This window comes from Festucalex cinctus, chromosome 14 (genome assembly GCF_051991245.1).
Source record: "Festucalex cinctus isolate MCC-2025b chromosome 14, RoL_Fcin_1.0, whole genome shotgun sequence".
NCBI classification, from domain to species: Eukaryota; Metazoa; Chordata; class Actinopteri; order Syngnathiformes; family Syngnathidae; genus Festucalex; species Festucalex cinctus.
The window spans coordinates 17,983,228-17,997,135 of NC_135424.1; the positions used below are offsets into that span (position 1 = coordinate 17,983,228).

Genomic DNA, 13,908 nt, shown 5'->3' on the forward strand with positions numbered 1-13,908 from the left:
GTTTCATTTCAGGCAGCTAGGTTTAACACAAGTAATAAATGTTTTGAGAACAATATAAAGAGTACTGTTTGATATTTGGTCTCAGTGACAAACAATAAGAACACAATTTGTTTACAATTACGTTAAAAGTGCTTTCTCTCGCGTTTATGTTTCCGGTTAAGGGACTTTGTTTTCAAAATAAAACAGGAAACTCGATTTTGGGGAAACAGTTATCAAAGTACACCAAACTACTCAACAAAGACAACAATACAATTAGAAAGAAAAACAGATGTTTCAGGAAAGGTTGAATACAATAAATAAATCGCAAATCTTCTTTGTTCATATAGTGCTTCATTCAAACAGCCATAGCTGTCACAAAGCACTTTACAGAAGCACATGAAAAAACGTAAACAAAAATAATAAATGGTACAAAAGTCAAACCTACTATAATTTGTAATAAAATGATGACTTGAAATTATGTAACATTTGAATACTTGCAGAAGGAGCAGCAGTGGCATTTCACATCCAGCTTCATGATTTGAATTACCAAATGAAATTTAAAATAAATTTTGGCAATATGACAAAAACATATCCAACTCCATGTTAACGGAATTGATTTTAGCTATGCACTCACACATTTTTGTGGCATTCCTGATTCTGAATTCTTAATGAATAATAAAAATTTCATGACTGAGCCTTCATGCAAATGTGTGTATTATTGTATACTGTACTTAGTTTCTCTCTTTATAAAACTAATGAAACGGTTTTTGATTCAACTTGTACATTTCCGCTTCTTCAATATGTGTCAACCGAACACACCATTGCTAGTAACCCAAGTGTTATTGTGATTGTCTGTCCTTGTTTCCCAGGGCTTCAGACACAGTCCACGCCACTCCAGGAGGAGCTCACATGCTCGGCTGACAGAGGAAAAATCAAATTTGGTGGAGATCACAGGCAATGAGCCGGATTCCTCATCCATTCTCAGGAAACGCAAAGTAAAGAAGCGAGTCCTGCCGGAGTTTTATCAGGCTGTGCAAGTCACTCCGACACGCAAAACTGTAGGTACTTTTTTTTTTTTTTGAATGGGCTAAGCTAAAACAGTGGAAATAAAACTCCTATTAAAAATGTTCTGTCATATAAAAAATAGACCCATTTAAATATGAATAACTCAATTAAAAGAAACAAAAATAAATATTTTCCAGAGGGGAAGTAAAAATAAACAACTGTGATAATGTGGTTGCACATTTTGCAACATCCAAGAAAATTCCACCGTATGCAGACATATGAAGATGGGAGATGTTGATGCATGTTTAACAGCCAGTCCTTGCCAAAAATTCCACTGCAAATTCGGTTTCTTGGTATCCTCCGTGACCTTTTATTTTTTATTTTTTTATTTTTTTTAAATAGATTTTGGAGGAATATCCAGCAATGTCACAGTTATGCCATGTTCTCTCCCCTTGATGTCTGTCCTTACTTTGTTCTATGGTTTATTTAGGACTTGGAGTTCTTCTTTTTTTAAAAAAAAAAAAAAAAAAAAAAAAAGTCCACCATGATATCTTTGAATAATAGGATCCCTCTGATGCTATGAAGTTCTCTGCAAGTAGCTTGGGCTTGTGCTGTAATGTGCAAAAATGTCATGAACTACTAGCTAAACTTCATTTGGGGTTAATCAGTAGTACTCTTAAGAGGTGTGTGTGTGCTGACTCCCATTTAACAGAAGTTTGAATGTGATTGGTTGAATCTGAACAGTGGGATGGCATGTTCTAAGAGGGTGTGCACACTTTTGCAAGCACATTATCCGTTATTTGTTCACTTCCGTTCTCTAAAGGGTTTCACAAAGTATTTTTTCCTGATTTGAATTGTAGCTGGGTGAAATGAGGAAAAACATTTGAAATGATGTATCTTGGCCAAATTTATATATATCACAAACATCTGGCATTTGAGCAACTGTTTGTTGACCTTTTTCTAACCCCTTTAATATATAAAATGGCCACAGCGGAGGTATTAAATATAAATCTACAGTTTAACATTGTTTATTTTTGGAGGGTGTGTCATTTTGGTCACAGATTATAAGGCAAGACATCTGAAATGTTGTACTTTCAAGTATCATGATGCAAGCATTCTTCTTTTTACAAGTAATAATGTGATCGAAATGACATGGCTCAGATGTTTCTTCGACCCAGCGGGATGTGAGAAGTGATCTCATCGATCTCCGCGGCTGTGCAGCAACTTCCTGCCTCCATTAGTCGTGCTGCAATAATGCGGATAGCATATGAAACCTATTAAGATGACCTGAGACATTTGTTTTCCATCACAGTCCAATCAAAATACACCCTACTATGGGCAGAAGTTTTGGGTCACTTGGCTCTCTTTTACTCAAAGAATACTAAGTTGAAATAGAATAAATTAGTGAGTTGTTCCCCCCAGCCCCTCAATAAACTTAATTGTTCAAAATTAGAATTGTTTCCATGTTTATTGTGTAGGTGAGTGATCAGGTGTGCCTTTCTTTACTGGTGGAATTAAAAAGTAACTTTAAATTGTAGTGGACGGGGACAGACATTTATGAAGGTGCTTAGAACAGCTTCAAAGATGCTATTTTGAGATAGTCAGTTTTGTTTTACTGCACTCAAGACAGACACGGATGCCTAAAAATTTGCCGTCATAAAATACACAGCTCTATGAACGCATCACTTTTTAAAAATGCAAATGTTCCCGGCTTTGCGTTGTATTTGACCTTCCTTGGCAAATGTGATTTGATGTTATAAAAAACACCAGATATGAGAGTTGTGTATAGTTGCAGCACTGTATTAGAGTTTGGGGTATTATTATGGAGCTAAGAGTGGTGTACCTCTTGTAAGACAGGGGATAAGCCTTGAATTAAAAAACATGGGATGGGCTCTAATCTGTCAGCTATTCTTATCCCCGTCCAGATTGCTTCTTACATAAAACAGAATCATTAAGGCTGATGGAGGATACACACTTTTCCCACTTTTCGTATCATCTTATCTTTTGTGAGAGGAATTATGAGCACGCAGAAAAGATGATGAAAATGCAACTCGTCACATTTTATCATGAAGAAGCGTGGAGAGGAGATGAAGGGGTTTCTATTATTAACAAGTCTGTCTGACCTAAGAGCAGTCTCTGGCAGTTGATTTCTTAAATTAGAATTCCTTCTTGTTGTCTCCACATTCAACTCCAACCTTAAAACGACCCAGCCAGTCTTGTATGTGCTTTGTTCAAAACGTCACAATCATCTTCCTTTATTTCTTATTTTTTGTGCTCCCTTTAATCAAAGTTGTACAGCACTTCATGGAGCCCAACAAATTGTAACATGCATTTGCTCAATTGCTCAACAGCAGGTCTGTCCTGGTGAAGCAGCATTCGCAAATTCCTTCTCTCAAAGACAACAGAAGACAGAAGAAATGTTATGATATAATAGGGCGATAATTTGACGTTGGTGATGAGGCATTTTTATTTTTGTTACCTACCAACCCCCATTAAAAAGTATACCAATTATTTGTTTATTTATTTTTAGCCTGGTTTCTGATTTCAAAACTATAACCATCAATTTGTTTGTAGACTATCCTGTATAGGAAATGTTCTTCTTTGGCTAATATATTAAGTTATCAGCCAATATAATGGCTCTCAGCCATTATAGCAGATATTTATTTATTTGCGCTATATAAAAAAACTTGAGTTGAGTTGAGTTGAATTTGCAGCCCCCCCAAAAAATCACATCTGTTGGGCTCTAGTCTTTGCAGTTGTGTAAAACTACAAAACTAAGTCATGCTTTTTCTTCTTCTTAAGTTATTGATTTAAAAAAAAAAAAATCCACCCATCCATTTTCTTAACCGCTTGCTCCTCACAAGGGTAGCAGGGGAGCTGGAGGCTATCCCAGCTGGCTTTGGGCAGTAGGTGGAGTACACCCTGAACTGGTTGCCAGCCAATTGCAGAACAAAAAAAATAATAGTAAACATAATTTCTTTCTTCAACTTTTGGGATCCAGCGACACCTTACAGTGAAGTAATTAAACATACAGTAACTAGTACTTTAGATAGACAGATATTTGTAATACTGGTACAGATACTGATTGGTAATAGTCAAGGAGACCATTTACTGATATTTGGAGTCGGTATATTCATTTTCACTAAAAAGTTCCAATTTGCATTTTTTTTTTTTTTTTTTTTAATCTTCGACAATAGACCTCTAAATTATAACAAAAAAAAAGTTCAGGGGGTTCGCACAGTCATTAGCATGTCTTAAAAAGTTAAATGAAAACCTAAACATTCAAATAGCTACAATCAATAACATTTCTCAGTATTTAAAAATATCTGAAATGTAAATTTTTCAATTTTTCTTAATTTTAATTTTAACAGAAGGGGCAGGGAGTTCCCAGGGTCGACGGCATCTCTTGTAAAGTTAACTGATCTAAATAAATAGTTCCATGAAGTAAACAGTTTTTTAATTTGATATATTATGACTGTCAGAAAAAAAAGTCGATACATTAATAATCGTCAAAATGCTGCACTCTATACGTTAGAGGCGATAATTGGCCTGCCCGATATCTATCCCTAACATGTAGTACCCCTTATAGTATTATCCATCCATCCATCCATCCATTTTCTTGACTGCTTATTCCTCACAAGGGTCGCGGGGGGTGCTGGCACCTATCTCAGCTGGCTCTGGGCAGTAGGCGGGGGACACCCTGGACTGGTTGCCAACCATTCCTTTGGAATGTGGGAGGAGACCGGAGTACCCGGAGAAGACCCACGCAGGCACGGGGAGAACATGCAAACTCCACCCAGGAAGGCCGGAGCCTGGACTCGAACCCGAGTCCTCCTTATAGTATTAATTAATTAATTAATTAATTAATTAATTGATTGATTGATTGCTTGATTGATTAATTAGGGTGGCACGGTGTGCGAGTGGTTAGCACGTCCGCCTCCCAGTTCTGAGGACTCCGGTTCGAGTCCAGGCTCCGGCCTTCCTGGGTGGAGTTTGCATGTTCTCTCCGTCCCGCATGGGTCTTCTCCGGGTACTCCGGTCTCCTCCCACATTCCAAAGACATGCATGGCAGGTTAATTGGGCGCTCCGAATTGTCCCTAGGTGTGCTCGTGAGTGTGGATCGTCTCTGTGTGCCCTGCGATTGGCTGGCAACCAGTCCAGGGTGTCCCCCGTCTACTACCCAGAGCCAGCTGAGCTAGGCTCCAGCACCCCCCGCGACCCTTTTGAGGAATAAGCGGTCAAGAAAATGGAAATTAATTAATTAATTAATTAATTAGTTTTAATTAATTTAGCATTTCAAACTAATTCGTTTTGGTACATGCATGTATGTTTTGTTTTGCTTTTAATATTTTGGAAGTGTGAGATGATTTACTGTGAGAGGTTTTTCATTGAGTGTAAATGTTATTTTTAGCCTATATGGAACCTGCTTGGCACACATTCATCAAAGCTTTCTAACTGCGTCCAAATCCCCCTCAATGTTGTCACCTTATGTTGTATAGCTTGCAATATAGCCAGACAGCGGGAGCCCCCTGGGTGCTCTTGTCCTCCCAGCTTGTTATTCGTTTGTATCCTGCCAGCACCTTTGCGGGTCGCTGTTGGCTGCAGCCTTTTTTTCTGGCTGGCTGGCTGGCGCGCATGACGCGGGGGGAACACAAGCGCGAGCCTGCCCTCCTGTCACAGCACAGCCTTGCCTGCCTCGACAGCACACGTCTCGCCATCACTTAGCACCCCCTCGGCTCCTTCTGGAGCTCTGACATCACCTCGCATCATCGCTAAATGAGCTCAAATCGTGACCCGCCTGGAGCATCCCCACAAGGGCGAGGCACTGCGTGGACGCACGAATGTGACGGATGTGGGATCGAACGGTGGAGGAAGCTAATAGTAACACGCAAATAGGATCGTTTTTGTGGGGGGCTTCCAATGATGTATAGCGTGGTAAGTAATGATGTTGACCTGACGGGGGTGCTAGACACTATTGACTGCATGTTACCGTTAATTAGCTGTCTTTTGTTGTGAAAATTAGATTACTTTACGCACTTTGACCCCAATCGCAAGACTAAATCCAGACACCTGTTTTTATTTCCCCCCTTACATTAACATTTTTATTTCAATGTGACTGATTCAAAGTAACGATTTGTTTCGTTTTCGTTATTTTCCCCTTTTGTCTCAGAGCTCCTGTTCGGGGAACCCTTCCCTCCACTGCTCCATGTCTTCCTCTGCGGATTTATCCGAAGAGGAAGATTACAGCGTCAAATCCGGGTCGGCATCGCCGGCACCTGGCGACACTCTGCCATGGAATCTGCCCAGGCACGAGCGGTCCAAGAGGAAGATCCAGGGAGGCTCCGTGCTGGATCCGGCCGAGAGAGCGGTGCTCAGAATCGCAGGTGAGGGGGAGGGTGGAAGTGCAGCAGACGCACGCACGCTGGCTTTATTGTGACATCTCGTTAGATTCTTATTTTTATTTTTTAATCGGCTGCCACACCCTGGTCTCGTGTGTGATGGTATTTTGGATTAGGAGGATGCAGTTGGATGGATGGATGGATGGATGGATGGATGGATGGATACAGAGGATGGCTATGGCGTGATGGCTAATTTAATCTCTTACATGGCATTAAAACTCGATTCTATAGATGATGCGTGAGTTGATAGAAATTTAATGTTATATAAAATTAGAATTCAGTTACGAGCTGGTTTAGTCTGTAATGTGAGGAAAGTAGACATTATAGACACTTCATTGGTACGTCATTTATATAGAGCTATTATTATTGATGATTGTTTTTCTAGAGTAAAGCAATTGTTTTATTTTGGTTCATAACTTCATAACAAAGATAATCAGTCTGCTTTCATGGAGGTCTCTGAGAATATTTTCCAACTGAAATTTTGAGCATTTGGACAATTTTAAATGGAAAAAAAAGTTATCTAAAATAAAAAAAATAAAAAAATAAAAAATTAGCTATTAATTTGATAAGTGATTAGTCCATTCCATTCATTCATTGGGGTGGATGTGTTAGGACTGTTTTTCCATCCCCCTTTCGTGGATCAATCAATCAATCAATCAATCAATCAATCAATTCAATCAATCAATCTATCTATCTATCTATCTATCTATCTATCTATCTATCTATCTATCTATCTATCTATCTATCTATCTATCTATCTATCTATCTATTTCTACTTTCTTTCTTTCTTTCTTTCTTTCTTTCTTTCTTTCTTTCTTTCTTTCTTTCTTTCTTTCTTTCTTTCTTTCTTTCTTTCTTTCTTTCTTTCCCTGAAAAAAAAAGCCAAGTCCTGCACGTTTCAAACCCGCTCAGTGACAGAGCGCCTCTACTGGACGCTTCAAAAACTAAATGACATTCCAGGAAAATAAAATAGTGTAAACTTCATTTTCTGACTGTCTGACTGTGCAACAGTTATACCGCCTTTCCCCCAAATACACATTTTGCGTGAGAGTTGAACACTAAAACAAGATCCCAAATGACATGCGAGGAGTGACACTTTTTACAGCGCGCGCTGGTCCTCCCCGCTCGTTCACAATCCAGTCAAGTCAGGGCAGGAAGTTGGTCTTATTGGACGGGCCGCACGCAAGGGAGGGATGTAGGGCGTTTCCTTCGGTGCAACAACAGCGCCGATCACTCTTGAGGAGCCACCACATACACACGCGCATAGACACGCACACATAGAAATTACACACGCGCACACACATGCTGTGTCCCAGTCCGCCGCTGGTGAGCGTCCAGTGTGTGGAGGCCGTGTTATGGCTCAGCACGCCCCGCAGGGTTTTGCTCTCTCGGACGAACGGGAATACCTCCAGGCTTATGAGGACGTTTTGGAAAAATACAAAGGTAAGGTGAGCAAGTGTTGAGCGGCTGTTTCAAATGTCCGATTGCGGTTTGACAGCGCAATAAATGTCAGCATGACCCACCCACCCAAAGCAGCCAGCCAGTCGTTACCCCTCTCGCCTTTCTCTGCATGTCTGCCTCTGCTCTCCAATGTCCTTAATCGTGCTGTCTGTGGAAAGGTGGAAATATTTCATGTGTGACATCATAGGCTGAATTTCATGATGACGTTCATTTGACAATCTGGTCATATGAGTCTTGTTCAGATGCTGTGTAAGTAATTAGTGTGGAATAAGAAGCTAGCTGCGTACCGTAATCTATAGAAAACTGAAATACTGTAAGCTTTCATTGTGACAAGGAGGCACATATGTTTTAATATAATTCTGATTTCTGATCAGATCAACCTCTTACTGTTTTTGTGAAATAGCTGTACACATTTTTTTTTACTTTCACAATTTTCCTAAAGTGTAGCTGCACTTATTTTATATCTTGTTGCTATGGAATAGAATAGAATTCCTTTGTTGTCACTAAAAAATATTTGAAAATAATGCATCAATTTTGTACACAACTAAAATATTATGCTTACTCTCGAAGACAACTCTTTCTACCTTCTTTAGTTGAATAGCTATAATTTGGTATTGGAGATTATAGGAATTAGTTTATCGTAGAATTGTTGTATAATGACATGATCAATTGTAAAATGTCATGATTAGTCTTTACACAATCAGGATGTTTCGTCAGATCATCAATCAGTGAGTTTGAATTAAAAAAAATAATAATAATAATAGCTTCAATCAGAATATGGAACAATAGGCTATATGTATCCATCAACTTTTATATACTCTACAGTCGACTGCCGCCATTCAAGGGGGATAGGGATGCCCTGGCCCATGAATAGCGTTAAACCCACTTCAAATTCTCATCAATTGAAATGCATGTGGGAAAAAAATAAACAAAAAAAAAAATCGTCAAAAAACGATAAACATTAAATATAACATTAATGACTTCTTTCTCAGAGCCAAGCAATGATTTCATTGATTGCTCAGGCAAATTAAGACATTACAGCCGATCACCATTTTGCACAAAATGTTAAATATCATCCAATCCCGATCCAGCCAATCAGATCAATGCGAAGACTGGTTGTGATAGTGTATCTGTAGTTATTGTGCAATTCCCATCCCTAATCTTTCATGTGTTCCTGTATTATTTTACATGTATTTTTAATTCTTAGTCTCTACACTTGATGGCTTGTTTTGAACTAGTTGGGGATTTGTTTTGTCAAAACAAGGTATATGTGGTTTTAGCATCTAGATAAGCATAGTTCTTAAGATACACTAAAAACCTGTGCAAAAAGAAGCCCATTGCATGACACTGAGCATAATTTGTACATGTGCTTTAGTAGCTCTTCCTTTCAGGGTGGTCCACCAATGCAGGGTTGGTCTTCTCATGAGATAGATTCTCGAGACAATGACAGAGCACTATTAGGCGTTTCCTCCTTCGAGATGCTGCACTGGAGTGGGATGTGGCGCACGTGAGCAGACTACATTACTGAGACAGAATCATACACATGAGTTGTCAGGCCAAAGGGTGGAGATCCTGTGGAGCGAAAGTGAATCTGACAGCCGGGCTTTTAACTCCTTGTGTTTTCTCTGCGCACTTGCGAGCAAAGCGGAGCAAAATAAAGGAAGGACACAAAGATTCACTTTTGAGTTCATTCTGTCAGCTGTTCGAAGCTACCAGGGACAGTCAGCTGTGGTGTTAAACACCCCGATTACTCCATTGAGATCATATGATATGGCATAATTAGCCACTGACTAGACTGTGACCGATAACAAGCTCATTTTTTATTTTTTGCCTTGCTATCAATATATAGTAGACTCCCTGCTGCTTTTTTTTTTTTCATTGAAGATGAACTTTATTAAGAACAGAGGGGAAATCCAGGTTCAGAAAGTAAAAACCCTGCCACCGTTTTGGCTTTAGCTACAGGTGCTTGTACTCAACCGGCAGGTAAACGAGGTCATTACAAGAAGCACCTGTGGCTAAAGCCAAACTGTGGCAAGATTTCTACTTTTTGGACCTGGTTTTCCCATCTCTAATCAAGACAACATGCTTTCGTCATATATATATATATTTTTGGTGATAATTACAGTTTATTAGTATTTTTCATAGAAAGCTGTTTTTCCTCATTGCATGGTGTTTAATATTAAATGAAAGGTGTAGGATATATTTTTTTTGTAGTCGTTGGTAGGATTTCAGATGGTTGATAACTAATTGTTAAATTTATCAAAATTTATCTGATTAAGCAGAGAGAAGGCAGGTTTTAGAGATTTTATAAAGATATCCAAAACTGCTGACCGGTAAAGTTGCTACATTGTTCATGTTAATCCCTCCTATCAATGTGTTAGAAAATCCACTTTTTTTGTTGTTGTTAATTTACAAAAACTAATTTCCAATGTTTGGATAGCACACGTCTTACAGCTTTAAGGTTGGTGGTTTGAAGCCAGACTCCTTTCTGTGTGTAGTTTGCTTGTTTTCCATGTGCTTGTGTGAGTTTTCCCCTCACATTCCAAAAACACGTTTCTTTTTAGATGAACTGAAAACTCCAAAATTGTCCAGAGGTGAATGTGAGCCTGAATACTTGTTGTTGTTGTTGTTGTTATTATTATTATTTATTATTATTAAAATAGTTTATCTGATCACATTTCTGACAAGTCACCAAGGCAAAATTTTCCAGTCTGGAAAGAGTTTGGTTTTAATTGTTGCTGTTATGATGAGCTCAAGCCTCAAGCTTCTCCCCATGTGATGAGAAGACTAGAAAAAGAACATATTCCCATAGCAAAATCACAACACAAGCACAAAGACAAGCCAACAGCCAGAGGGCTAAACTATGAAGCAGACGTTCTTTGTACCTCCATATCGAATTATCCGATGATTATAGACTGCAGTAGTTGCAGATTTATATACACTCAGTCCACCATTTTTAATGAGCTCATCACAAACATAAAGAGGTACATGATTTGTAATTACAGGGAAAATATGTAAATAACCACTTTTCAGCATGTATTACCACCCGAATTTGGAATTGTAAAAGAAATGAGAGTTCACAGTTCAATTGTGACTTAGCATAGCAGAACACACATGGGGCGAGGCGTGTTGCTGCAAGAATGCTAATTAGGTATTAGAGGTAATCTACACTTAACTCTGGTCACACCGCAATTCAGTAGTGGCTTTACAATAGTCTATACTCTTGTGGAATGAGATTAAGACAGCATAGGTATACTTATAAGTGTGTACAACACTGGGCTATGTTGGATCACCCTGTTCTAGCAAAGCCTGTGTGGTCGGCCCCTCAAGCTCTCAAAGTTGAAACTGCCATTTCAATGCAATAAATGTTTGGCGGTGAAGTTCTGAACAAATTCTGAACATTTGAATGGGTGGGAATGACACTTCTATCACTTTCCAAACATTGTTAGCGCCTTAAACAGCTCGATACATTTCTCTTAATATGCACTGCAATGGAGAGGTGTTTGATCCTGTGCAAAAAAAAGTGCCAGTGCTCAGTAAACAACCCAGAACTATCCTGAAGTTGGGTTATATTTTTTTTTGTCATGGTGATGTTACCCGCCAGCTACTTCCAACTTCCAACTGATTGGCTAGCTAAGCATCTGTAGCCGCCCTTAACAAGTAGCTTCCAGTCCTTGCACCAATTTGCATTCTAATTTGCTGTTGTTGTTTTTTTTAGGATCATAGATTGATAGAGCTCAGCTCTATCAGCATTACCTGTTTGGTACCCTTAGACCAGAGGACCATATCTCATCTTGTATGGGCTTGTATCCTCTGGGAATTTCTTCAGGTCATCCTGCTGCTTCCAGTCTGTTTGATCTTAAGATGCCTCCGCTCCTCCATGTTGCATCAGTCTTTCCTGGCTCGACAAAGTTGATAAAGTGGGGCCCGGTTGAAAGGAAAGTTCTTTCGGCTTCTCTAAGTGCCAACTGAGCCAGGATCTTATCTTGACCACACCGAAATTTCCTCTCTGCCATTGATTGGCAAGATGAGTGGACATGCTCAAGGCTAGCAGTCTTGCCACAGAGCATGCAGCTGGGATTCACTCTCAACCCCCATGCGGAGTCGGCAGGGCATCAACAAGATTAGTCAATGTTCTTGCATGCTCCAGATGTTCTGACAGGCTAGAGCCTTCTCTTGAAATCCCTCCAACCTTGTCCAGCTGCCCTGCTTCTTCATGGCTATGGCCTCGTTCTGATTATTTCCTCCTCAGCCTTCCGGATCTTTTTTTGCACCATGTTCCTTTGGCTCAGCTTTTCTCCAGCTTGTTTTCATTCGATTTTCATGTATTTATTCCTACCGCTTGTACACAGTTGAGGAACATTTCAACAATTATCACTGAAGCGTAAAACCACGCTTGGAAATTATGCACCTTTTGGCGAAATTTGTGACACCATTTTGAAACCAAAATAGGTGACCTACATTAATCATGGAGTTCCAGTGGAAAAATAATTTGGGTGTACGTAGGGTGTATCGGGTTGGACATCGAGTCTCGAGAATCTATTGGAACTGTAGCTTTACCTTTGCTGCCAGATATGTGAACTTAATCGACATTCGATTACAGTGCAACTTGACAAGTTCTATCAACTTTCACTGCACTTTCAACATCTCAAATGAGATTGTGGTCGGGTCTGGCAGATGCCATAGGTGGCAATGAGAACGTAAAAAAAGCAGGGCTGCCGAGCTAATGGCTAGGTTAAGAAGCAGTCACTCAAACCTACATTGCTGAGCCAACACCAGTTTCATTGCACACAAAAAGAGTGAAATGGGAACTACAAATGGTGGGAAATTGCTGTGTTCGGGTCAGGACAGTTGCATTTTATGAATCACTGAAACCTGGCTAAATGCTCGGATTCCCGGTGCTTCATTGTACTTGAGTTTAACCGCGATTGCTGCTATAGTCTTGTCGTAATATACTTGTTGGCCTATAATGTATTTTGTTTATTGAAAATGTCTTCACATGAAAATGGCTAGTTGCCCTAAAATGTTTGGGTACAGCCTTTATTTAAAAATACTTGTAATGTGCCTTGTTGAAATGTCAATGCTCAATAAATAGTAATTTTGTGATTGATTTGCTCTTTAAAGCATTCATAGTAAATATATATATAAAACTCACTCCCACATGCTGTCCCGTTGTAATTTTGCTGACATAATTTAAAAAATGTGAAAATTCAGATGAATTGTTCAGGAAGTGAAAAACCACAAGTGAGAGCATGTTGTTGTTTTTTTGCACTGTCACTTCTTTTGTCCATTCTCCTGGGCGTTGCCCTGCCCATCCCCTCTTGCTCCAATGTCGACTTCCCCACTCATCACATTCAAGCGACCCACTGAGCGGCCCACCCACCCGTCATCCTCTCCATGGAGACTGACTGTTATCACACAAAAGACACTTTGTTTTTATGGGAGCAGCATACAAGTTCCAGAAACTTGTTCATGTGTCAAGTTGATAGTGGTAGTTGGTGGCTGACACTCCTTTTGACTGTGTATTTGACATTTAAATACCAGGGAGCCGCACTTTGAAAATGCTCTTTCCTGCTCAACATTATAGTGGGTCAGTAGTCCCCAGTGACCCTGTAATCATCTTGTAACAAGAAGGTGCCACATGTCAATCACATTATTATTCTCTCAGAACTGCTTAGGAATTATGTCTATTTGTTTATTCACATCGTTAATCTTTAAATATATGTTTTTTTATTTATACAGATGCAACAACATTTTGGTATTGATTTTTAATTGTGAACTATACCGGCAATGCGGTCATATGCAGTTGTGTCATGCTTGTTGTATTTATATGCTGTCATGGTGACGAGGAGGAGAGCCGCAGGACCGGACTCTCATCCACCGCTCTGTTCAACTTCTCTCACATGACATCATCTATTCCGACTCTGACTAACGCGCTGCAGCCAAAGCAGCCTTCCGCTCTGGCAAGCGCCGCCCTTCTCCGTTTTTGTTTTTCCATCATATGCTTGTAGTCTACATTGTGATGTAGGCTACTTGTTGACTTGACACACTCTGTAAAGTCTGC

General features: G+C 39.6%; 1 protein-coding gene across 16 annotated transcripts in view; it reads left to right on the forward strand.

Moving 5' to 3' along the window:
* dst (dystonin) overlaps nt 1-13,908 on the forward strand; it is a 120,762-nt gene that overhangs the window by 936 nt on the left and 105,918 nt on the right. For 14 of the 16 annotated variants that reach the window (XM_077495468.1, XM_077495472.1, XM_077495469.1 and 11 more), the window contains exons 3-4: nt 849-1,037; nt 6,155-6,368. In XM_077495468.1, coding sequence (XP_077351594.1) covers nt 849-1,037; nt 6,155-6,368 — 403 coding nt within the window. Of the gene's footprint in view, nt 1-848; nt 1,038-5,680; nt 5,920-6,154; nt 6,369-7,660; nt 7,827-13,908 lie in introns of those variants that run through there. The other 2 variants (XM_077495481.1, XM_077495482.1) reach the window with 2 other exon arrangements.